The sequence below is a fragment of the Ovis aries genome, chromosome 11 (assembly GCF_016772045.2).
Source record: "Ovis aries strain OAR_USU_Benz2616 breed Rambouillet chromosome 11, ARS-UI_Ramb_v3.0, whole genome shotgun sequence".
In the NCBI taxonomy this organism is placed as follows: Eukaryota; Metazoa; Chordata; class Mammalia; order Artiodactyla; family Bovidae; genus Ovis; species Ovis aries.
The window spans coordinates 50,664,848-50,691,572 of record NC_056064.1 but is presented as its reverse complement, the minus strand read 5'-3'; the positions used below and the strand labels follow the sequence as shown (position 1 = coordinate 50,691,572).

Genomic DNA, 26,725 nt, shown 5'->3' with positions numbered 1-26,725 from the left:
TTTATAACAAAAATGGGTTTAAAAAAAAAACATTGATTTCTCTTTTCAACATGAGAAACTTTCAGAATTTAAACCAAAATACGCCCCTAAATCATGATACTGACTCCTTGTTAGAAACAACAGGAGTCTTTTTTCTTAAAATGAAGTAGTAACTTTGCTCCATAGCATTCCTGGGTTAAAAGGCACATTTCCAGTCTTCCCCCATTTATCTGTACAGAGTCTTTTTCTCTCTGTCTAAACTGATTAGGAAACAAAGGATAAAACTTACGTAGCTATTAATAGTGAATTTTTAAGATGTGTTCAAATTCACATTTCAACATTATCTATAAAAAGTCATCTTTATAGTTCCTAGGAACTCTACCAAAGATGTGAGATAAACTAGATGAACAGGTTCAAAGAGAAAACCCTCTGTCTTCTAACTGCCCAGAAAACTAGCAAGGCTTATATGCTCAGATGCCTCAATTACAAACAGGAGGTTCAATGAGGACTGAAGAGGAACCACCAGAATCTCCAAGTGCAGGGGAGAGAAAATGATCGGTGCAGACAGACACATGAAGGGAGAGCTCACACCCAGAAGGATGTGCCTTAGCAGGCAGGTGGGACACAGAGCCTGGTGTCAGGTCCCCTGCAGCAGAAGTAGGGGTCTTGCTCCTGCTGCTTTTCCTGGCCCACTTTGAGGCAATCCGCAAGAAGTATGTCTGGTGGATTTACACATAATAGTCCCTACACTGGCATCCTTTTTTAGGCACCCAATAAATACAAGCGAGGCTTCAAAACGTGCAGGGCCTGCATCTGACCTTGAGCAGCTGGGGGTTCAGTCCCGGATCAGGCCTGGCTACGCAACACACCTAGATGTCCCCAACACAGAGCCCAGGTCCTCCCTCAAGGAAAAACAGTCTCAGTACCTTCCTCAGGCCAAGTTTGGCAGCAATTTCATCAACCACCTCGGCCTTTGGGTCTTCAAGAAGCTCCAAGCTATTCTGTGTACCAATCTGTGGGGGTATTAAAGAGAAGGCGGATTCAGAGGAGGAGTTCAGAAAAGCAGCAAGCAGCTCTGCTCCATTTCTGGTTGGTTGTCACAAAGGAGCACCAATCTCCCTTGCCAAACAGGAGATTTTCAACAGTAAAAAAAGCTCAATCAGATCCACAAGCCAAGCCCTCCAGGCTCTTTCCTTCCAGGGCTCGGCTTTGCTTTTGATCAAGATTCAGAGAACATGGAAGAGGCAATATTCAGGCTGGTTCACGTTAGCAGCTCCACATGAAACGTGTGGTTGTTCAGGACTAGAGAAGGCTCTCTACACCTTAAGATTCCTTGGTTTGGAATAGAAGTTAGTTTCAAAACTCCCTTGGATAAATAGTTTAACTCCAAGTAAACTTGGCTAGATTAGGCAAGGTTAGAGTTACAAAGTAACATTCATTCCCAGAAAAAACAGCTTTGGAAAACCTGCACACAACTTATACAGGGACAGTGCTTAGCAACCTGCATACAACTTCTACAGGGACAGTGCTTAGCTTCATGGGCAAGGCAGAATAAGAGAGCACAGAAGATAAACACACTCTAAGCCAACAAAAGGGCACCTGAAGTGGGTATCCTGTTGACTCAGCTTGGGGCAGTGGGGGGCTTGGGCTGGCTCACATGCAACCTACACTGGCCACAGGACTCCACTTCTTGCAGCAGACAAAGCATGCTGAAATCTTTAATGTGCACCAAAATGCAGCTCATAAGTTAAGCATCATACTGAGCAGAAGACACAGCTATGAAACAGGAAAGTGAAGGTAATTCCAAATTGAGTTATGCTAATTGGGTATATCCTTGTAAATTAGTCAAATCCTGGCAAAATAACAAAAGAACTTTATGTTGCTGGGTATGACCCATATGGAGATGATTACTACACCCAGAGCACAGCTCAAAGTACAAACTCAGAACAAACCTAAGGATTTTTGTTTCATGACATGTGGCATCATGAGCTTCAACTTCTAATGAGCTGGAGGTTATTAGAGGTCACATGTTTCAACCTCCAGGATCCCCAATTTGGGAGCTCTGATGATGCTGTGAGTAGTTTCGACGCCAAAGGCTTCTGATTCCATTTTTTGTTCAATCATACTCTAAACAGAACTGTTAAACTACTTCATGAAAGGACCCTCCTCAAAGCTGAACTGGAACATCATGTGCTTCCAAAAGCAGATCCTGCTTACAGAGCACATTCAGCACCTGAAGGGTTGGACAAGCAGGGTCTCCTGGGTGAGCACCTACTGCCATCTTCCATCTCCTTACAAGTGAACCATCACAGAAGGCCTGGTCCAACAGTTCCTCTGTGGCTCTCAAAAAGTAACAAGAATGTCAAGGGGGTAGACGACACACAATCTGTGTAAATATAGCCAGGGAAGAACTGATATCTCTACAGGAGCTACACACTGCACAGGCCACAAGGCCTGCAGTTCCAGACCCTGGTTTATTATAAAAAAAAATGAACCAGTCATGGCAAGATCTCCAGAACACAGCACAAGGCTAGAGAAGGCTCTCTACACCTTAAGGTTCCTTTGTTTGGAATAGAAGTTAGTTTCAAAACTCCCTTGGATAAATAGTTTAACTCCAAGTAAACTTGGCTAGATTAGGCAAGGTTAGAGTTACAAAGTAACATTCATTCCCAGAAAAAACAGCCTTGGAAAACCTGTACACAACTTCTACAGGGACAGTGCTTAGCTTCACAGGCAAGGCAGAATAAGAGAGCACAGAAGATAAACACGCTCTAAGCCAACAAAAGGGCGCCTGAAGTGGGTATCCTATTGACTGGTAAGGAGCCATGACTGGTTCACTTTTTTTTTTAATAAACCAGGGTCTGGAACTGCAGGCCTTGTGGCCTGTGCAGGTGTGTGGCTCCTGCAGAGATACCAGGAGTATCTCTACACACGTGTATGGCATGATGCCCACCAGAGAGAAAGGAGAAGACAGTAGTATCTATGTACCCACTTATACTAAAAAAAAAAAAAAAAAAATCAAACTTTGCAGATCTAAGCCAAAAATTGTTTAAAGTGAGGGATACCTGTAGGGGAGGGAGGAAATCAGATGAAAGGGAAAACGCTGTTTGTAGATCTCACTTTGCAAACATGCAAATTTCTTTTCCAACATTTTTTAAAATAAAAAATTTCAGGCATACAACAAAGTTTAAAGAATCAGTAGTGAACACCTATATACCCACCACCTAATTCAGCCTAACTTTACTATGTTCCATTTGTTCCTCTGTTCATGGCTCAACGCACTGCATTTTTGTGTTTTTGCATCACAGTAACCTGCAGAAATAAGACCCTCTCCTAACAATCTCAACACATCATAAACCAGGATGCAATACAGTTCCAGTCTTCACTTTTGTAGTAAACTTATTATATATAATAAAACAATATATTACATATACATATCACACAACCATATAGAAGTTTTACGTAATTGTACAACAAATTTAAATACATATATATAAAACCAATCCCTAAATACTGAAAATCAAATGAACATAAATGTTGGTTATAACCTGTTGGTGACATAATCATACAGAGAAGATCTTCCAGGCAACTTTAAACACAGAAACCAACTGCTGGTCCCTAGTGGGATATACCCTAGGGGACCCTGCCCTTCCACCTAAACAATTCTAAACTGTTTTCAGTCCTACACCAGTGGTAATCTTGATACTGTTAGTAAGTTACATGTGTGGCATAAGATAAAGAACTAGAGTAATTTTGTGACTCTAATTTCTTAATTCCTAGGATAGGTGATTGTAGGCATGAGCAGAGGAGACAGGGAATCAGAAGAGAGCAACTGTGTGACACTTTTGGGGGAACTGACAAAAGTGGGATAAGATGGCAGATTAGATCTATATCAAAGCTCGACTTACTTAAATTGCTCAATGTGCTTGTAATATAAGAACGTGTCCTTATTCTTTGGAAACATACACTGAAATATTTACGGGCTATGCTCTTACTCTCCAAATGTTCTTTTTGAGTGTGTCTGAGTGTCTACAGACTGTGGCAAATGATGCAATAAGAAAAGCAACAAGCAATCTGAAAAAGGCATCCCATAGAGCCGTCAAAATAAAGCAATAGAGACCCACAGACTGTAAATCCTGTTCACGTCTACCTGAGGAGGCTCATAAATTGCAGCTACTTCAGCCCTGATACCAAGAGGAATGTCTTTGTGCTCCGTGTACCGTCCATACAAGTACCCGAAGTGCTGGTTCCCCGTCTTCCTCCAGAAGTCAAGGAAGCGGTCAGCAACCGTATGATTCTCAAACATGATGTTGTCCACATGTCTGTATTTCTGCAGAGTTAACAACAATAGGTTAAATTCAAACACTCGATAAAAAATAATTCTTTTAGCACAAACCGTTCATAAGTATCTTTTACCTAGCTTTTTAAACACACAGACTTTAAAAATGTGCTCTGCCCTTAAGACTACTTCAGATTTTAGCAGGTAGAAGGGGTAATGGTGGGATTCCTCAATAAATTAATTCAAATTTATCTCACTGGGGGACATCCCTAGCAGTCCAGTGGTTAAGACTCTGCACTTCCACTGCAGGGGGGAAGTGTTCGATCCCACATGGGATTTCACCTAAAATGCAGGTTTTCACATTTTCTAAATCAAAAAAAGTTTTCAAAAAGAAATTAAGACAGAAAGAAAAAAAGAGAACTAGAGTGATGGATGGAAGGAAGGAAAGAAAAGGAGAAAGGTTCTCAGACAGTCCAGGAGATTATGGAATTCTAAGCAGCTAAACACAGGCTGGTAGTGGCAAGGGAAAGATGAGGTGAGCTATTCTTGGAGGGCTGGACGATCAGAGTGGAAAAAGCCAGAATAACTACACAAAATTTTCCCTGAGTTCCTTCTTGAGCCAAGGCTCCTTCCTGAGCTCAGTTCCCTCCTTAACCTGGCTTGGAAAGACGTCCTGAGCTAGTCCCAGGACAGTTCTGTTCATAGCTGAGCCATAGCCAACTTCCAGAGCCACAGTTTCTTAAAAGGCAAAGTCACAACCACTGAGCATTATAAACAATCACCAAGAAAATTTTGCCTCCACACAAGCCAACAAGACAGAAAACTGAAGGCTACCCTCTATGCTTGAAGGAGCTAGAGATCTTTCCTCAGCCATGAACACAAATATACTGCTTTCTGCATCCAGATGGACACAGACATCTCACCTGTCTGTTCAGCGTGATGGCACTCGGCTGGCACTTAGTACAGATGCCGTTAGGCCATGGAAGGTGTCCCTCACACCCTGATTTAATCTTGCAACTGATGTTCTCCAGGGCAACAAATTTCCCCCTGAATAAGAAAATGCAACTTAATTAAACATTACAATGGTGAAAAGTTTAGCAGGAGGCTGGAAATAAAATGTAAGATACCTTACACTTCCTGAATAGAGTTCTTAGGAGCCAAGCACGTGGTAGCAACAGCAGGGAAAATGTGCTAAAATTTATTCTAATGGAGTTCTAGCTTCTGTCCGGTACACTTAAGACTGTACAGGATTCAGAACTATTTCTAACAAAAACAGTTTGTTTTCACTATCACTAACATCTATGAAGATTTTCAAGAGTACTGCTGAATATCTAGATTTAACCTATGCCTCTGAGAGAAAATGAAACTCTTTTTAAATTTCATCGACTTAACAGAAATATTTACGTAATGAGTCTAGCACTTAAGATTTCTGTACAGAATTCTTATCCATAGAAAAAATGTGATTAGGATACATAACAAATATCGCCACTCTGCTTTTGGTCAGTGAGGAAGTCCTGGGCCCCACTATGGACTTGGGGTGAGCTTGCACGAGTGCCTGCAACCTCCGTCACTTTCCTGTTCACAAACAGCCCAGTGATCAGCACTGTCCCCACAAGCCAGTGGCATCACAAAAATGATGGCACTTGGAAGCAAGGGTTACCACCAAGGTTATGTGTTAACAACAGCGATGAGCGAGCCCTTGACCTAGACTGACAAAAGGCCAGCAGACCTCAGCACACTCGTGCTCTGGTCCAGACAGCCTCAGAGCTTACCCCACAGACAAAGCAAGAATAGGCTTCTGGTAGATTTTTTTTCCCCTGGCCTAAGTTTTTTTTTAAGTCATTTCAGGATGTCAGCAGGCTGTCAGAGAAAAACTACAAGCAGGCGAACATGACATTCTTCATGAAATGTTGCTGACTTGGGTTCAACCACCGTCTCCTCTTGCTGCACAGACAGGAATCATAAAATCCTGGTAAGAAGTCCGTTCCTTTTTGGTGAGGCGAACACATCAGCAGGACGGGGCTGCATGACTTGATGTAATTCAGAAGAAATCAAAGTGCTCTCAGCTTGCCACTGTCACAGCTGCTCTCTAAGAGCCAGCCGTCCCCGCTGCCTGCCTCCACCCTCACTGCCCGCCTGGCCGAGCCTGCAGACAGCAATGCTGAGGCACCAGAGGCCAAGCCAGGGATAACACCCTACCTCGGCCTTACTATGGCTGTGAAGTTGAGCTGCTAACGAGGCAGGCTCCAGGGCAAAAGGATGACAGGGGCTATGAAACAGGGGAGCCAAGAGGATTGAGGGGAGGTGGTTCAGGTTTTCCAAAAAGCAGAGGGAAGGTGGGCTCAGACTCCAGACACAGGACTGGCCACTGTCATGCCTCATCTCATCCATTTTCGCAAACAACTAGCTGCCAGAACACAGCATACCCGAGAGAAGGTTGCCAAGGTACCCCGGGGCCGTCACAGCAGCCACCGCCAGCCGGGCCTCTGCCCATGCACTGGGCACTGCGACTACAGCAGGTACCAGAGTCTCCACCCACCTGTTTCCTCTTCTAGAATCAGAATAAGATTCACAAACTCAAACAATGCATGCCCAGACTCTTATCTTTACTTTTCTCACTCATATGCCAAGGGGCTTTAAGCAACGTGTGCAAGTGACAGAAAATTAACTTCTGTGCCCCAAAGCCACACGGGTGCCACCCCCACATTCAAGCTGCTTACTTGTCAGCCCCTCCAGTCAGCTTCCGGATGTAGGCGTGGAAGGACATGTGCTTCACGGGAGGCTCCAGGTGGTTTAGGTAGTCCTCATCAAACGGCTGCCAAAACACACCGTCAACAGAGTTACGCACCTGCGACCGGGGTCACGGCCACAGCCTCCACCTGCTAAGCCCTGAGGCAGGTGGGCAGTAAGGGAGAACTGGTGCTGGGTCCTCACTATTGTTCTAGGTCAGAACCAAGTTTTCTGTGTACCAGTTATCTTTAAAAGATTAAAATTAATCTCTATTAAATATAAAATGATGTAAGTCAAGTAAGTATCAAGTAAATTTTGCAAAAAAAAAAAAAAAAAAGCCACAAGATAAAGCAAGAGGAGCCTCATGAAGAAAATCAGGTTGGCCTTCATGCCGTAAATTCAGTGTTAACCAGTCACAAGTCAGCATTATTACGGTAACTCTCAATCTCACCAGGACAAATCAGTAGAGATGTGAGATTCAGGGCAAAGTAAATCAAAACGATGATGAACACAAAAACCGCCAGGCCCAGCTTTGTGTCAGGTTTTAAAAGGACTGTCCAGGGAACCCAGTGTAAATGCTGCCCCTTTATCACAGCAATACCCTGTTCCAGCTGTTCATAATCCACCCAGAAGGTCACTCCCATAAATAAAGGCTCATCCTCTCAGTGCAGCCTGCACTAGGGGGACTATGAGGCCCAGGGCAATAAATAGAGAAGTTCTCTGAACCACTCCAACCCAGCCCAGGGACTCAGAGGTGTGGAGACAGCCCTGGGAACTCCCTCTGCGTGGACTCTCACCTCGAGAGGAACGCAGTGCACGCACTTCCCCAGAGGCCCGTGCCGGCACCTAGAGCACAGGGGAGAGAAACGCACAGCGTCAGCACACGCTCCTCCGCCTCCCTGCATGCTGATGCTCACAGTGCACCTCATACCGAATGCAATGCTGCCCCACCCACGCGAAATTATCTGAAATGGTACATGGTGAAGAGCTTCTAACAGTTCAATATTTTGGTGTGTATTAAAACTATTGACCTGTGCATCAAACCTGTGATTCCATGGATATTAACTGCTTAAAATGACAAAAACTAAAAAGAAAAGTGAATGAAGTTAAAGTCAATTTAAATAAAAATGTTAGGTAAAGACTAAGAAAGTTGGTATGTGGATGTGGCAAAAACCCTGAAAATGGTACATAAATAGCTCAAGTGTGGAAAACACCCACTCTGCATGCACATTTTGGAAAAAAGGATGAAAGGATCACTTGGCTTTGTGGGTTTCAGTCTGCACAGGGTAGGACAGTGGGGGTGTGGGAGGGTGGCAAGGCTGCTGACGGGTGCAGTCACAGCACTGTCCACACAGGGTGAGCTCTCAGGTGCACCTCGCTCTGTATTTCAGAGCAAAAACCGCCTGGACCTCCCAACAGGCAGGCTCTTCCAGGTAATGCACACGGAGGCACACGAACTCTGAAAAAGATTTCTAACGAGGCCTCACAAACACTGATCAGGGTGGGAGCAACCCTGGATCCCTGGGAGGAATGCAAATAGGGGCGGAGAGCTAACTGATGGCCACAGCCACAGAGTGGTTCCATGCCAACTGCATCTCAGCACTCTCTGGGGCCCTCTGATCGGAGACATACAAGTTCCTAATGCAGCATGCTGAATTCCAATATCTCAATGCCATGCTTGCAGAGTGATGCAGTTACACACTCCACTGCAGAGACAACTTTCACTCAGTTTTACATCAGAGTGTGAACTCAGATATTTCTAACTAGTCTCCTTACAAAGGACAGCCAAAAATCTAAAATAAACAAACGTACACAAGCATAAGCACTTTATACAATCCTCAATGAAAAGTGAACATTCCGAAGGGAGCAGCGCCTTTAGCAAATGAAACATTTCCTAGAAGAACGCAAAGAGCACACTGAGTATGGGAGGTTCAGCGTCGTCCATGAGAATTAAACCAGACGATGTGAATGAGGACCTGTGCCGGCAGGTGCTGAGGTCCCACCCCCTCCATCCCGTCACACTGGCTAAAGCCCACTCTGCACGTGCATCCAGGTATTTCAGGGGCACACCACAGAGAGGACTTGGTTTAAGGCTCCTCCCTTCTTTCAAATCTCTTAGTTCTCACCACTTAAAACGTTTAAAATACATGTGGAGCACAGTTTGAGATTCAAACAATGAGAAAAACCTCACAGTTATAACTTAGGTGAGATGTAAGTTGAAAACAGATGGTCAAACTGGAAACTTACATTTCTTCATCAGGACACATTACAGACATTTCACTTGACTGACCCTGTGGCCCCGAGGGCACTTACAGCTGCGGATCGCGGCTCCTGTAGATCTTCCCATCCTGCCTGCTGAGGTACTGGTCAATCTCATCTTCCACCACATTGGGAGCACCACAGGCCTTCAACCCCTGAGGGGCTGACGTCTCCATCTCAGATGACGGTCCCGCAAGGTTCGAGGGAAACAGAAACAACAGATCTCCATGCCTGTTCAAACAACAAATGTTAAGTTGAGGCTGTCTTCTTTTCTCCACAACCTGAGCTGCACAGAAGATCAACTCATGTGAAAACCTCTGATGCCTGCGAACAGCCAACACCAACCACCCCAACAGCCTAGACAGCAAGGCTTCCAATTTTAAGAGAGTAGAGTGCTCCTTTCCTGTCTCCTCTGTGCCTGTTCACCTTATCAAGGCCAGCAGCAGGCTCTCTGGACTGAAATATAACTTCCTTACAACCAGACTGCAGGATCTATGCTGCACAGGCACAGACACACCTAGTTTCACACAGAAGACGCATGACCTCAGCAGACACTGGAGCAGCACAGCCTCTACCCTCGTCTTCCTCCTGTGCTTGGCGCCCACTTCCCCTCATTCCTTCCATGGCCCTCTCTTTAGCTCCCTCATTTACCTCCCTGGGGCATCTTCCTTTCACTTCTCTCTACATCCACACATGTGTCCCTAACATGCATGTCACTAATGTACAACCCTGAGATGATTAGACACACACTTTTTGCATTTGCTGTTCCCACACAATCCCTCCAAAGATGGTCTGCATCTAGTCAATGTTCTGCGGTGAAACCACCCCACAGTACACTTTGCTGCTCCCGCATGACAGGCAAGGCTCTTGAGAGACCTGCCACCACCATGCCACCAAGAGATGGCACAGTCTCCCGGCCGCAGGGCAGATTTCCCAGAGAAGGTACATTAGACTTTAGGAGTTTTATTTGTTCTTAAAGCTGCTGATGTACTGCTTTCTACAATAGTTCAGTTCAGTGGCTCAGTCGTGTCCAACTCTTTGCGACCCCATGAATCACAGCACGCCAGGCCTCCCTGTCCATCACCATCTCCCGGAGTTCACTCAAACTCACACCCATTGAGTCGGTGATGCCATCCAGCCATCTCATCCTCTGTCGTCCCCCTTTCCTCCGGCCCCCAATCCCTCCCAGCATCAGGGTCTTTTCCAATGAGTCAACTCTTCACATGAGGTGGCCAAAGTACTGGAATTTCAGCTTTAGCATCATTCCTTCCAAAGAACACCCAGGACTGATCTCCTTTAGAATGGACTGGTTGGATCTCCTTGCAGTCCAAGGGACTCTCAAGGGTCTTCTCCAACACCACAGTTCAAAAGCATCAATTCTTCGGCACTCAGCCTTCTTCACAGTCCAACTCGCGCACCCATACATGACCACTGGAAAAACTATAGCCTTGACTAGACAGACCTTTGTTGGCAAAGTAATGTCTCTGCTTTTCAATATGCTATCTAGGTTGGTCATAACTTTCCTTCCAAGGAGTAAGCGTCTTTTAATTTCATGGCTGCAGTCACTATCTGCAGTGATTTTGGAGCCCCCCAAAATAAAAGTCTGACACTGTTTCCACTGTTTCCTCATCTATTTCCCATGAAGTGACGCGACCAGATGCCATGATCTTCATTTTCTGAATGTTGAGCTTTAAGCCAACTTTTTCACTCTCCTCTTTCACTTTCATCAAGAGGCTTTTTAGTTCCTCTTCACTTTCTGCTATAAGGGTGGTATCATCTGCATATCTGAGCTTATTGATATTTCTCCTGGCAATCTTGATTCCAGCTTGTGCTTCCTCCAGGCCAGCATTTCTCATGATGTACTCTGCATATAAGTTAAATAAGCAGGGTGACAATATACAGCCTTGCCGTATTCCTTTTCCTATTTGGAACCAGTCTGTTGTTCCATGTCCAGTTCTAACTGTTGCTTCCTGACCTGTATATAGCTTTCTCAAGAGGCAGGTCAGGTGGTCTGGTATTCCCATCTCTTCCAGAATTTTCCACAGTTCATTGCGATCCACATAGTCAAAGGCTTTGGCACAGTCAATAAAGCAGAAATAGATGTTTTCTGGAACTCACTTGCTTTTTTGATGATCCAGCAGATGTTGGCAATTTGATCTCTGGTTCCTCTGCCTTTTCTAAATCCAGCTTGAACATCTGGAAGTTCATGGTTCACGTCTTGCTGAAGCCCAGCTTGGAGAATTTTGAGCATTACTTTACTAGAGTGTGAGATGAGTGCAACCGTGTGGTAATTTGAGCATTCTTTGGCATTGCCTTTCTTTGGAATTAGAATGAAAACTGACCTTTTCCAGTCCTGTGGCCACTGCTGAGTTTTCCAAATTTGCTGGCATATTGAGTGCAGCACTTTCACAGCATCATCTTTCAGGATTTGAAACAGCTCAACTGGAATTCCATCACCTCCATTAGCTTTGTTCGTAGTGACGCTTTCTAAGGCCCACTTGGCTTCACATCCCAGGATGTCTGGCTCCAGGTGAGTGATCATACCATCGTGATTATCTTGGTCATGAAGATCTTTTTTGTACAGTTCTTCTGTATATTCTTGCCACCTCTTCTTAATATCTTCTGTTTCTGTTAGGTCCATACCATTTCTGTCCCTTATCGAGCCCATCTTTGCATGAAATGTTCCCTTGGTATCTCTAATTTTCTTGAAGAGATCTCTAGTCTTCCCATTCTGTTGTTTTCCCCTTTCTCTTTGCATTGATCACTGAGGAAGGCTTCCTTATCTCTTCTTGCTATTCTTTGGAACTCTGCATTCAGATGTTTATATCTTTCCCTTTCTCCTTGCTTTTTGCTTCTCTTCTTTTCACAGCTATTTGTAAGGCCTCCCCAGACAGCCATTTTGCTTTTTTGCATTTCTTTTCCATGGGGATGGTCTTTTTTTTTTTCATGGGGATGGTCTTGATCCCTGTCTCCTGTACAATGTCACGAACCTCAGTCCATAGTTCATCAGGCACTCTATCTATCAGATCTAGTCCCTTAAATCTATTTCTCACTTCCACTGTATAATCTTGATTTAGGTCATACCTGAATGGTCTAATGGTCTTCCCTACTTTCTTCAATTTAAGTCTGAATTTAGTAATAAGGAGCTCATGATCTGAGCCATAGTCAGCTTCCGGTCTTGTTTTTGCTGACTGTATAGAGCTTCTCCATCTTTGGCTGCAGAGAATATAATCAATCTGATTTTGGTGTTGACCATCTGGTGATGTCCACTTGTAGAGTCTTCTCTTGTGTTGCTGAAAGAGGGTAGTTGCTATGACCAGTGTGTTCTCTTGGCAAAATTCTATTAGCCTTTGCCCTGCTTCATTCCGTGAGCTATCCCACGCCCGAGGTCAGGGGCGGCAGCCAAGAGGAACATCCCCACGGCCAAGGAGCTTAACTGGAGCAGCCGTGAAGAGATACCCCACGGCCAAGGTAAGAGAAACCCAAGTAAGACGGTAGGTGTTGCAAGAGGGCATCAGAGCGCAGACACATTGAAACCATAATCACAGAAAACTAGTCAATCTAATCAAACTAGGACCACAGCCTCGTCTAACTCAATGAAACTAAGCCGTGCCCTGTGGGGCCACCCAAGACAGGCGGGTTATGGTGGAGAGGTCTGACAGAACGTGGTCCACTGGAGAAGGGAATGGCAAACCACTTCAGTATTCTTGCCTTGAGAACCCCATGAACAGTATGAAAAGGCTTTCTACAAAGGCTGCCATGATTCACACTGCAAAGGGCAATATTTGGTTTTTGATCATTTTCAATATGAACAGCGTCCTTTCCCCATCAGACCCACTGCAGACTTCAGCAGAGCCTGACTGCCCACCTACCACCATGCCTGAGGCCAGTGAACAGTCCCACCTGGGAGCACTGCAGGTCCTGAGACAATCAGCCAACCCGTCTGGGAGGAAAAGCTGTAGCATCACCACTGGGTTAAGTATTTCCTTGCTCTCAACAAGAGGCACGTGCAGAAAGCAAGACTGGAAGCACAGCCTGCAGCCTCCAACCAACCAACCAAGAGAACAGGCACCTAAGCCAGGATGGGGAGGCTGGGCTGCAGCTCTTCAATGGGTCTGCTTGGGCCTCTTTTTCCTCTCACAATTTAGGGTGATAAGACTGCCAACTTGTAATTGAAGATGTCTATGTCTAACAGCAAATGAGATATTCCTAAACATCCTCCAGGTTCAGGATACTTGGCTCAACTATCCATCAGTTTTAACAAACACACTCTAAAAGGCATTGTGGAGCTCTAAAGAAGGGACCTCTCAAGGGTCCAAAAACCCAGAGCAGCTCAAATAAGAATAGTAAGGGAACCTACAGCCAGCTCATGATGGGAACCTTGAAGCTGGCTTATAGTCGTTTTCTGGGCGACAGAGGTGAGGCCTTGAGCCTGCCTGCCCAGAGCGAGTTGCTGAGCCCAAAATGCCACACAGAGCCAGATGTCTGAAAATGTCTCAACAGTTTGGAAAAAACCTACCAGCTGACAAAACAGACCAAGGAGAAATCCCATCTGCCTCCATCCACTACGCTGTAGGCAAAACTGTCTGAGAGTCTGAAACCAAAGGCCTGCTCTTGCAAGCATCCAGGGTACAATCAGGGATGCTACCTGGTTCAGGAAACCAAAGACAGAAATTAACTTGAGTGCTGAGCCCACAACGCCCCCTTGTGCTTATAGAAACAAATGCTTCTCAGTAAGTAAGACTCTGCGACCCCATGGACTGCAGCCCACCAGGCTACTCTGTCCACGAGATTTTCCAGGCAAGGATACTGGAGTGGGTTGCCATTTCCTTCAGTAGGAAAGCCAACAACCCCAGATCCTTCAGGCTCCCTAAGACCAAGTTTGGCCAAATATAAGCTCTCAAAAAAAGGTCACCAAATGTACAAGAGAAACAAACCACCAGGACCAAGAGAGGGCAGGAAACAATCAAGAGATTTAGATAGCCAAAGATTTCAGGTGTGGGATTCAAGACAAAGAATATATACTTATGAAGGAAATGTCAGCTGGAAATGGAATGAAGAATTATGAGCAATAAGAGGCTATCTGCAATAACCAGGGCCTCCAAGAGTGGGCAGAAGGGCCACAGACTCAGCAGTTCTTCCCAAATCCCCTGCTTACAACAGGCTAGACAACACCAGCAATAGTGCAACAGGATCCTCACAAACCCTAAATACACTCAGGCAAGACAGACTCCAGACACCTCAGGACCTGAGAGGGAAGCACCAGGTGTGTGACAGGCCAAGGCGGAACCCCAAGGAACCCAGGAGTCTTCACTGGAAGCCTGGGGGCCAGCGTGAGAGCAGAGCAGGAGCCGGGAAGAAGCCCCTGTGAGCATATGAGCTAACAGCCAGGGCTGAAAGAAATCAAATAGGAAAAAGTAAAAAATGTAATCAACTGAAATAATAGAGAGACTGAAAGAGAGGTATTATTTAAAGAGATAATGGGGAAGAATTCTCTAGACCTCACCTGCAGATACAGAAAGTACATTTTACATCAGGTAGATGTAACATAGCAACTAACAAACCATCAAGTCCACACCTGGACAGATCAAACAGAAACCACAGGACCCAAGACCAACAGAAGATCTTTAAAGCAGCCAGAGGGGGAAGAAAAGAACCTACAAATGAATAAGAGAATTAGAACAGCCAACTGAACTGTGAAAATGGCAACAAAGGCAGTGGAGTGAGACTCGCAAGGAACTCTGGGTGACCGACTCTTACAGACGTGGTCAGGTAACTCTCAAGCAGGGACAGGACGTGGTTCTCATGCTGCTCAGCAAGCATCACAATTATCACTGAAAAGACACGCCCTCCAAGTGTGACCGCACTGCAGGTGGACAGCTTTGCCTAAAGGGTACTTCATTCTGCAGCCCCCCTTTCCTGGCATCCAGCTGTCAGAATAGTTCTGAGACACATAGCTGCCACTTCCACAGTGCTTGTCCCGTGTAGGGACCAGACAAGGGTGGAGGGGCCCAGTGAGACTGGATGACTATTCAGGCACACAGCCAGGAGTAGTGGGTGTGAGTCCAAACCCAAGTAACACCCACAAGAAGTGATTCTCAAGATGTGGAAACCCTTTGCAAGCTGGGAGGAAAGTCGGCCCACAACGACTGGAAATGAATATACACAAGACAAGACTTCACATCATCACAGCAGCAGGCAATGAGCAGGTGCTAAACAAGTATCCGTTGAAGAACAAATAAATTCATGTTAAAATTGCATTTTTCCCCCTAAGATATACTAATTGTGAATCTAAAATGGACCACACAGATTGCCAAGACGGCCTATTATTCTGACTGGTAAAAGGCACACAGCCAAGTACCAACAAAGCTCAGCCCAACCCTCAGCAGTGGTCACAGCAGCCAGGCTACCTGTACCGCAAATAGGAGAATTCCCTGCCCGCTACCTAAGGACAGCAGAAGACCTGAAGGGTTCTACTCACTAATCCATGAGCAGGTGTGCCCACACAGCTCAGACAGGGGTGAGCAAGGCTTTTCCATTAAGGGCCAGACAGTAAAATATTTTTGGCTTTGCAGACCAGACAGCCTCTGTCACAATCACTCAGCCCTGCCCTTGCAGCATGAAAACATAAATGAATGGACGTGGTTGTGCTCCCATAAAACTAAAAAAACAGAAGAGGTCTCTGCACTCAAGAAACTTCTTCTGACATTACCCATCAATTCTAAGGCATTCCAGGGGTCTTGCCAGCAAGAAATACAACACAGACCTACCAAGCAGGTCTCAAGGCAGAACTACACACAGAGTTACATTCAAGGTCCTTCTCTGCAGTGAGGCAGCTGAGTGTGCAGCTGCACACACACTATAACTCCTCCTCTGTGACGCATATCCCTGAATTCTGCAAGTCAAACAGATCGGCTCGACAGTAACTGTAGATTCGGCATGGCTGCCAAACACCTGGCGAGGAGCACGGTCATCTGCACTTTGGTCCGCGTTCAAGACCGTAATCACAGCAGCAGAGGGAAATGGGAGAACTTAGTGACTTCAGGTGGGTAACTAGTGCCAGCATGCCCTCCCCACTCCCCATCTTCTCCCCTCGGGCACTCACTTGATCTTCAGCAGGTTGAGGGATTTGTTAGATGACGCTGTTATTTCTCCAGTCTTGTTTCTATTGATGTAAACTGAGAAGCCATTATTTTGGAAGCCAAACTCCTTTGCGACCTAAAACAAGCCCCAAACAACAGAGATTTAATAAAATATTTAAGGGAATTCCCTGATGGTCCAGTGGTTAGGACTCTGAGCTTTCAGGGTTAAGGACCTGGGTCCAATACCGGGTTGGGGAACTAAAACCTCACAAGTCACACAGCACAGCAAATAACATACCAAAATATTTAAGTCTCACTACTCTGACCACATATATACATGAGACATTCCTAGTGAGTTTAGAAACTGCTCCTCGTTAAACAAATACCTCTTGTTATTTTGCTTTCTTATGAGGAAACTCAAGTCTGGGGCCAAGACATGGAGCTCAACTCTTAGCGTCATCTGAGACAGGGAATTTTGGCAGAGAAACAGAAATTATAAAATATAATCAAATGGAAATTCTACAACTGAAATAGAAAATTCACTGGATGGGCTTATCATCAGAAGGGAAATGACAAAAACAAAAAAAAAAAAAAAAGTCAATTAAAGATGGGTTAATAGAGATTACAATCTACAGATAGAGATTTGAAAGAATGAACAGAGCCTTAGGGAACCTCCGGAGCAATAGCAAATGATCCTCCAGAGAAGAGACTAAGGCTAGAACTGAAAAATATTTGAAGAAAGAATGGCCAAAACCCTCAAATTTGATGAAAAACATACGAGTAACAAATCCAGGAAGTTCAGCAAAACCAAAATAGGATAAATAAAGAAAAAACTATGTCTGGGCACACTGTCATCACACCGCTAAAAACCAAAGATCAATGGAGAACAGAAGACAATGGAACAACATCTTTAAAGTGCTGAGGCAGGAATAAAAATCTGTCAACTCAGAATTCTCCATCTGGAGACAATACCCTTCAAATACAAGGGCAAAATGAAAACATTCTCAAGTTGACAAGACCCATGGGCACCTGTTGCCCACAGCCTCCACCACTATAAATGCCAGAGGATGTTCTTCAGGCTGAACACCAGACAGAAACTCAGAAGCAGAGGACACACAAAGATAAGAACTCCAAATCACACAACAGGCAATCATCACAGAATCACCATGAGAATCCTGAGAGAGCAACAGTGCTGGTCAGGAACAGGACCAGGTACTTTCTTGGCAGTCCAGGGGTTAAGATTCCATGCTCCCAACACAGAGGGCATGGGTTCAATTCCTGGTCAGGGCCTAAGATCCCGCATGCTGCGCAGTGTGGCCAAAGACACAGAAACAGACAAGACTAAAGACTTTGACCTTTTTCTGAAAGCGATAAACTGAAATTAACAAACTGTGGCATTTTATCTGTTCTGCAAAACCATAGTTTTTCTATAGACAGAGCATTGCAAGCTATTGCCAAGAATAAGAAAGAAGTCTTGCACCAGGAACATTGTTCCTGTGTGAGTTAGGATAGCACCCCTGGGATGTAAGGCAATCTCTGAAGTGGTGCAGGGTATCATGTGGGCAGTCCTGTGGGCAGAGGGAAATCCCTATGACCACATGACTGAGAACTGTGCTTTCTATCAGGACCAAGAGCAGCAGTATTTTCAAATACAACAGCCAGCAACATTACTTCACACATGCTGAATCCCACTTTGGGGAGATGCAGAAATATATATACTAGGTTCTATATGTGCTCCTGTGAAAATAACTGCTTCTGCCAACTCTGAATTCTTTATCTAAAGATACAGAAATCAAACACAAGACATCAAGCATCAAAAAAAAAAAAAACCTTAGCAGAGTCTTACAAGAGCACACTTAAAATCTTAGAAACTGGGACTTTGCTGTCAGTCCAGTGGTTAAGACTCTGCCTTCCAATGCAGAGGGCACAAGTCCCCAGTAGAAGAACTAAGATCCCACATGCCACGCAGTACAGCCAGGAAAAAAAGCTTAAAAACTTCATTTCAAATCTGAGATAATCTTGATGTGTGACTACTGTAATAAAACCAGAAACATGGTACTGTGTAAGATGAATACAAATGTTTATAATGGAAAATAAAAAAAAAAGAATACACGGCATGATTTAAGTTCAAAAACAGCCAAAACTAAAATTTAGGGTTTAGGAATGCATAGAGGTGGTAAAACACAGAAAAGTGGGGAAGCAGCTCCCATCAGGTCAGAAGAGGAGTGACAGGCTGAGAAGTGGGAAGGCTGACCGATGGTTCCTGGAGGCTGGCACTGCCCCAACCCAGACCTGGGTATTTGCTTCACCATCAGTCTTTTTGACTGTTCACATTTTTCAAGCATCTCTTAGCAGGTACTTTAATTCACAGGTAAAAAAATGTATAATATTATAAAGAGAAAGGCTAAGAGGTCGGTTAAGAAAGGACTGAGGGAAATTTCCTGACAACCCAGAAGTCAGGATTCTGCGTTTTCATGGCTGAGGGTGCACATCTGATCCCTCACTGGGGAACTAAGATCCCAGAAGCCACGAGGTGCAGCCAACAAAAAGGACAGAGGTAGGATCTGGGGTGACTCAGTGAGGGCCCTTTCAGCAAAGTGACAGCAGCAGAAGCAAACCCTGGGATCCTGGAGATGAGGAAGGATGCTGCCAAGCAGGACAGCCAGAAGAGCCTGTCCTGGAGGGGTCACGGTCTAGTGATTCACAGAGAAGGAATTCTTCAGGGAGAAGCATTAGGTGGCCTCAAAGGATCCGGTAACTCAAGAGTCTATGAGAGATTTTCATTGCAAGATGTCTTATTACACTTACAAAACCAATCTCCTTAGAGAGCGTAATGCCACATATTAAATCAGGATCAAGGGTATCAAGTGTGGGGATGGGAAGTTGGAGCCAACAAAGTTCAGTGGTTAACATACTTTTCAGGCAAGTTTGTGAGGCGACAGGAAGGCCATTTCAAAGCCCTCTTACAGGGCACAAATGCATAGCCAAATTATTAATTATCAAAAATCAGTATGGGTCCACTCATATGACACACCTAGAGAGACAGAACGCAGGGTGGTTACCAGAGCTGAAAGGGAGGCGGGGAGAAAAGTTTGTGTTTAATGGGAACAGAGTTTCAGTGTGGGAAGATGAAGAAATTCTGGAGATGGATGGTGGTGATGGCTGTATAACACCATGAATGTACTTAATGCTACTATACACTTAAACATGGTTTGCATGGCAAATTTTATGTTATTTTTCTTATCACAGTTAAAGAAAAAAAGATACAAATCTACATTTGTTGACATACAGTCATGTCCATAACCTACTGTGAAGTGAAAAAAGGTTACAAATGATCACAAGGTGAGATGTGAATTTCTCTAGAATGGGTGCATCTTACTTCTTCTGCCTGCAGGGCAGGAGGACTGACATATGGCTCACTGCCTGGACTTGTGTAACTTGTCACCCAGACAGCTAAACAACCATCACCCCTCAACACTGCCATCAAACAATCCATTCAATGATCAATCAAGGAAGAAACAGGGATCTTGGTTCTTGAGCCTTGTCGGTAAGGTGGAGAGCATCCAAGCACCAGCACCGGAAACACAGGCGTTGGTGGCTAGCTCACTGATCTTCCTGACAGGGCAGACAGTGACCCCTTCAATAAGACATAACATGGTCACTTGAGTCAAAAAATGATTCAGGAAGGTTGGACTCTGAATGTGAGGTCACAAGGAGAGCCTATCCAATTAATTCCAGTTGGATTTTCCTCTTTACGAATGCATAATACATGACTAAAATACATCATTTCCAAATCAGTCTTTAAAAAGCACTTTACATATAAATTAAAATGCAGGCAGGCCAGTTTTTTTTTTTCATTTTTTGTACTAAGTTGTTTCAGTCATGTCCAACTCTTTGCAACCCTAGAGACTGTAGCCCACCAGGCTCCTGATAAGATTCTCCAGGCAAGAGTATCAGAGTAGGTTGCCAATTCCTTCTCCATTTTTTTCTTTAGTGATCCATAGATGTTTCTCCTTAACCTCAGATTTGAAATAGAGCAGTAGTATAGTGCGCTCCTATTCTGGTGAAAGTACATGTACAGGCATACACAGGAATGTGTGCGCACACATGCCTGCACATGTGTACACATAAAGACATGCTACAGTAACAGTTACTTCTGGCTAGTAAGATTTTGAGTTATTCTTATTGCTTCTTTACACTTCCCTGTATTGTTCGAGGCTTTTATAATTAATCCATATCATCTGCATAATCAGAGGAAAGGATTTTCACTTGAGGGGAAACATCTCGGCATAATAAATGTTTGTTTTTGAGTATTCCCCAGCAAATTTCTCCTAAGCAATGACTACTGTGGTGATAATGGCTTCAGAAATTAGGTCAACACTAAACTGTACCTCCCTGACTCCCACATCCAGTGACAGCTATTGTGTCTATATTCCCTATGCAAGGCAACAAGTAAATACCCAGAGGGAGCACTAGGATTTCAGGATACTTCTGAGGCAAATAAAAGTCAGAATAATCCTGTATTTTTAGGTTTCTCTTAAATCATTTGAATTTAACCTGTCCAACAACTCTATATTTGATGCCAAGCACAAAAACCTCAAGTTAAAAACAAAATCATATTTCTACATGGTTACTAGAGATATAAGAAATTTTCATATAACAAAGACTCGGAAAAGTAAAGAACAACTGTAGGCAGTCTTCTTAATCTCACGTTTATCCCCATAACTGTCCAAGCAATAGCTACTTAATGCTTCATCTCTGTCTCAGACGATCTCTCAAGAACTCAAGCTTTTAGGGTATCCCAGCACCATCACCAGGAGTGAGCTGACAATGGTCAGCTGCTACCAAAAAAGCAAAGAGTAAAATATTAAAACAGTAGGAAAAGGCAACCCACTCCATTATTCTTGCCTGGAAAACTCCATGGCAGGCTACAGTCCATGGGGTCACAAACAGCTGGATATGACTGAGCAAGTAAGCACACACGCAGGATATTAAAAAGTCCTTAAAGACACAGAGATTCTCTTTTCTGCTGTCTATTGCATCTGGGTCATTCTTCTTTTTTTTTGTAAATATGGTCACTTAAGCAGCACTGTTGGGATCAGAATAAAAACTACTTTTCAGAGACCAAACTTCTCAGGTAAGTGCTATGACTTCCTTAACAGATCACAGTGTAATCCTCAGCAAATCTCCTTATTCCCTGGACTTCAATTTCCATCTTTGTGAAAACAAAAAGATCAGACTACCTGACACTGAAAATTTCCTCTGGCTTTAACAGTCTGTGACCTTTTTTTTTTTTTCCTTATGAAAAGTGATTTTAATTAAAAGTTAATAGTTATCTACAACAAATTCAAATAATAAAGAATGTATAAAGTAGAGGTTGGCAAATTTTCTCTGTAAAGAGCCAGGCAGTAAATATTTTCAGCTTTCAGGCCATACAATCTGTCACAACTACTCAGCTCTGCCCCTGGAGCTCAAAAGCAGCCAGACAGTACATAAGCCAAAGAGTGCGGCTGTGTTCCAATGAAAACAGGCGGCCAGCCATGAACCATGCTTTGCCGACCTCTAGAATGAAGCATCAAGCAAAAGCCACTCTCCTTCCTTTGGCATCCTCTTCTGGAGCTACCCCTTTTAGGTCTGGCTTATGCTCTTTAAACCACATTCTCACATCACAGATTTGTATATGGCGCTTTACCTAAGTTTTTAAGAAGAAAGTGGGATCGTTCTATACATGTTAATAACTCCCCTTTGCTAAAGAATGATTCAAGTTCTTCACTCTCTGATTTTTCACTCACAAATATTCCTCCTGGGAAATCCTTTTACACTGACCTTTGGGCCCTCGGTCCTGCGACGGTAAGCAGTGGTCAGCTGCGACACATCTGATCCTGTATCAGTCCCACCAATCAGGACAGCGAAAACCAAAGCAAGAGACTAAACTTGGGAGTGGGGAGGAATCAAGAAAATGAGGGAAAGAGAAAAGGTACAGACTAGGAAGGGAACAACAGTGGAGGATGAAGAAAGGTCAATACCCAAGCCACAGGTACCTTTTTCAAAAATGTTGCAGCTGTTTCTCTCTTTGTTGCCGTGATCCGCTTCACCCCATCTGGGGACTGGACACGTATTATCTACAGTAAATGAAACAAGGTGGTTACTGTGCAGACTTGGAAGGTCCTGACCTATTACTGAAACTAACATTTGCAGTCTCTTGGCATGAGTCACTGAAACTTAAGAGTCAAACTTCGCCTTTCCTCTTGCATATTGTAACCCAATGTTTCTAGAAGATGAAGCAGAGGTCTGAGAGTCATCAGCACAGGGAAGGACATCCTAAGAGGGCTGCCCTAATAGTCAACTCGTATCATTTCACTCAGAAAAATACAGCTTCAATTTTTAAAAAATTTATTTGGCCATGCTACATGGCTTGTGGAATTTTAATTCCCCAACCAGGGCTTGAACCCACACCCTGCAGTGAAAATGCAAAGTCCCAACCTCTGGACCACCAGGGAATTCCTATAACCTCAACTTTTAACCATTATTTATAAAGAATATATCTGAAAGATCAACATTTTTCTCATGTTAACCCAAATTTTTTTTTAATCAGCAGGAAAAAAAAAAAAAAGAATCATGAACAATTGAGTTGTTTAAAAAAAACTTTGTTCCCAGACCCATACAGACTACTTTTAAAAGATCGCAGAATTCAATATGGAACTCCTTAGCAGACTATCGAGGGTTAGGACCCGCAGTGAAAGCCAAGGGCACAGGTTTAATCCTTGCTTAGAAACCAAGATCCCCGCAAGCCATGAGGCCAAAATAGAAAAAAAAAACAAACCTAAAAACATTAAAGGACTGCAGGAAATCTAATTTGTTATTTACTTTCAATAAAAAGAAGACAAGTAAGATTTTAATACCATGGTAAAATTTGTCAGGGTTTTAAATATTTTCATGGCTAGCCATGAAATGGTTGTCAGGTCTGGAAGACAGCTAGACAGAGCAGCACTTTCTAGATTTGATTTTCACCCTGACAGAAGCCCAGTGAAAGTGAGCTGCTATGTCCAGGCCAGCCATCCGAGGTCTTGCCTCAATGGGGAGCATGAAAAGGCACGCCCTGCCAATAGCAAGACAGAGATGTTCCAACCACCTGAGGGATGGGAGGGGCCACGAACAGAACGTGCCAGAAAGTACTCATGTTCTTCATCTCAGCAACACTGCACTGTGTATTGTATTCAAAACAACACTATACAGATGAGAAATGTCATAAGCAATTGTTTTCGAAAGGCTTTCATTGATATAGGGCAAAATGCCACAATGGCTTTCGATCTGGTCGATTTTATCAAATTAAGACTAATGTACGGACTTCCCTGGTGGTTCAGTGGCCAAGACGCTGGGTCCCAATGTAGGGTGCTGGCGTTCGATCCCTGGTCTGAGGACTAGATCCCACATGCCACAACTAAGATTCTGTGCAGCCAAATAAACAAATATTCTTTAAATAATAATAATTTAGATTTTCCTAAATTATTCCTACATTTCCTAAAAAATAGCTTGCCTCTGTCTTTCCCTGTTTTGGTTTTTTCGGCCATACCTCTCAGCATGCAGAACTTTCCCAACCAGGCATCAAACCCCTACCCCTACAGGGGAAGCAAGGAGTCCTGTCTCCACTACTGGACTGCCAGGGAAGTCCTTTCTCATTTTCTAGTAAATTGTGTGTGTGTGTGTATTCAGTTGTGTCCGACTCTGCAACCCCATGAACTGTAACCCGCCAGGGTCCTATTTATGGAATTTTTCAGGCAAGAATACTGGAGCGGGTTGCCATTTCCTACTCCAGGGGATCTTCCTGACCCAGGGATTGAATAACTTTTGCTTAACTGAAAAGGTTTTCCCCCCATGTTGTATTCAATTTTAAGATTTTGTTTTGAATAGTCCTTATGAAATCCCAATTGTTAAGAGTCTATTTTCTTTATTTTTGCTTCTCAATAACAGGTTTAACTTTCTCACTCATCTGTGTGTACCACAAACAAAAAGTCTTTTGACTTTTGATTTCTAGTATACTCTAGATTCAAGATCTAGAAAAATGTTTTAATACACAGCCTGGACATGAGGTAACCTCCCACTTATTTGTTTCTGCAATCTGTCTCCAATACTGAGGCAGGTTAAGCAGTCAAGTGCCCTGCTTCTCTTTGAGAGATGTAGTGACTGTGGCTTTGAATGTTCACATAGGACCAAGAGCGTGACACTCTACTTGAGGAGTTAAAGGTCAGGATTACATGTTTCTAGAGAGTTCCAAAGCTTATGAAGTTATTCTACTTGTTTGTTTACAACAAGATACAGAAGTTGAGGTTTCCAAGCTAAGCCCAGTATTTAACTCGGAAAGACAAACATAACTTATACTGAGGGAAGTTATGGCCTGGCCTTCGACACAGGCTATAAAGTAAAATACACAAGAAAAGACAAACCAGGCAACAGAGACACATTAACTTCTTGGTAACCTAGGTCTCCCTAATTATGAGAAAGTGAGCCCAGAATACTTCTTGGGGGAGTCAAAGAATTAGTGAGATAAAAATCAATTTTTTCCACAAAAATTTTTAGAAGACTTCTTCTAAATAAGTAAACAAACTTTTGAAATAAATTTCAGAATGATCTGTTTCAATTCCTCACAATGTGAGAAATTCAGCAAGAGATCCATGCTATCAACTAGAGCTTTGCCTTATACATAGATACAAAAGTGGCTTTCTCTGAAACTCACTTATCCACAGGTATTTCAATTCAGTTAAAAATACTACAGTAAAGAGAAAGTTTGGAAGCATATTTGAGTGCTAACTCTTAACCTATTTCTAGGATGAGTTACCAACAATTGGTGAGAAGTCTTATTTTAAAACGAGTTAGTTGCTCATTTCTCTTGGGCCATTTATTCCCTCTGCTCATCTCTAGGCTGGGAAACACGGAGAAGGAGCCAGGGCCCCTGAATAGAGAGCAGAGTTAGGACTCACTAGAGGAAAAGTCTGAAAGTCCCAGAGCTGGAGGTTCCTGCAGACCTGACCATCCAGAGAGAATGCGTGCTATTCCCAACACCTGGCAAAACTGTTCGAGGCCCTCCCAAGGCCAAGTTCTGAACATGACTTGTCACCCCAAACTGTCTTTGCTTCCCCCAGGAAATTCCAAGTGGTCCTTAAAGTTAACCAAAAAATTCTTCTGTCCAGCTGGTCTGTTGAGTTTTTTCCGGCTACACTGACTTCTGAGAGGAACTTTTCTCAAGTTAAGGGATGGCCAGTTTTTTTCTGATTTTCACTTAAAAAAAAAAAAACAACTTTAAGGGCACGTGTGTTAATATCTAACTTTGGGTACAAAATGAGATCTTTTAACATCCCTTTACAGACAGGTAGCTGTCAAGGTCTCCTTGCCATCCGCCAGTCCACCGTCTCCCTTCTTCGCAGCTTCCTCTAGCGGGGAGAGGGGCCCCCATTTGTAGAAAATGCTCTTTTAGTGACCTGTGACAAGGCAGTCACTGGGGCGACGGCAGGAGGCAGGAAAGACGGATAGGAGGCGAGGAGGGGTCGTAGCCCCCGGCAACCAGGAGCCCCTCTTCTAGGCGCGCCTGGCGAGACCCCGCGACCAGGAACAGAGCGGCCGGCACAGCCCACACCCTCAGACCGCCCGGCCTCCCACTCCATCCGGGGACGGGAGGTGCTGAGAGGAGGTCGGGAGCCCAGTCGGCTGGCCGGCCCAGGAGGAGGAGGGCGGGCCGCTGCGCCTCTCCGCAGGCCGCGCCGGCAAATATGCTGCCTCATCCCGGCGCCCTCCCGCCCGGCCGCCCCACTCACGATGCTCTCGGCCATGGTGGCCGCTCCCGTGTCCGGGCTCGAGCCCCGGGCTGCCGCCGCCTGCCGCCCCACGGGCCTCGCAGCCCCGACCCCGGCCTCAGCCCCGGCCCCGGCCTCCCGCCGCCGCCGCCACCGCCGCTCCAGCTTCGCCGCCCGGCCGCCACCGCCGCGACGTCCTGTGCCTCACCCGACGCGCTCCCCCGGCCGCGCGGCCGCGCAACCAGGTTCCGGCCCCGCAATCAGGTTCCGGCCCCACCAACGGCCTGCGCCTGCGCAGGGCGGCCCCGCGCTGGGCTCTGCGTGGAGGGGCGCCCCCAGCTGACCACGCGGTGGAGAGACGCTGCGCTGCAGCCCAGATGGACCCATCAGAGCGCATCTCATCCACCGACAGAGATCGGTGGGCTCGAATTGGGCGCCTTGCTGGTCACACGGAAATTCTGTTCTAAGTGTGTTAGGGAAGTCTGGGGAAGTGAGAGTGGAGGACGTATGCTCTGTGTAACATTGTAGGATTCTTCTAGAAACTGAATGGAGAATCGTGCAGGTGGAGAATCAGGGAGACCCTTGGGGAGACTGAGGCTTATTTAGTT

General features: G+C 44.7%; 1 protein-coding gene across 2 annotated transcripts in view; it reads right to left on the bottom strand.

The window, feature by feature from the left end:
- The window catches only part of NPLOC4 (NPL4 homolog, ubiquitin recognition factor), a 53,199-nt gene extending 26,872 nt beyond the window's left edge, over window positions 1-26,327 (bottom strand). The window contains exons 1-9 of one of the 2 annotated variants that reach the window (XM_015098918.3): window positions 26,139-26,327; window positions 22,371-22,451; window positions 16,353-16,465; window positions 9,302-9,478; window positions 7,786-7,834; window positions 6,979-7,073; window positions 5,182-5,305; window positions 4,130-4,309; window positions 906-992 (exon numbers count right to left, since the gene is read on the bottom strand). In XM_015098918.3, the coding sequence (XP_014954404.1) occupies window positions 906-992; window positions 4,130-4,309; window positions 5,182-5,305; window positions 6,979-7,073; window positions 7,786-7,834; window positions 9,302-9,478; window positions 16,353-16,465; window positions 22,371-22,451; window positions 26,139-26,153 (921 nt within the window). In that variant the 5' untranslated portion in view covers window positions 26,154-26,327. The remainder of the gene's footprint in view (window positions 1-905; window positions 993-4,129; window positions 4,310-5,181; window positions 5,306-6,978; window positions 7,074-7,785; window positions 7,835-9,301; window positions 9,479-16,352; window positions 16,466-22,370; window positions 22,452-26,138) is intronic. The other variant, XM_042256750.2, reaches the window with a different exon arrangement.
- Window positions 26,328-26,725: the final 398 nt, after the last annotated feature.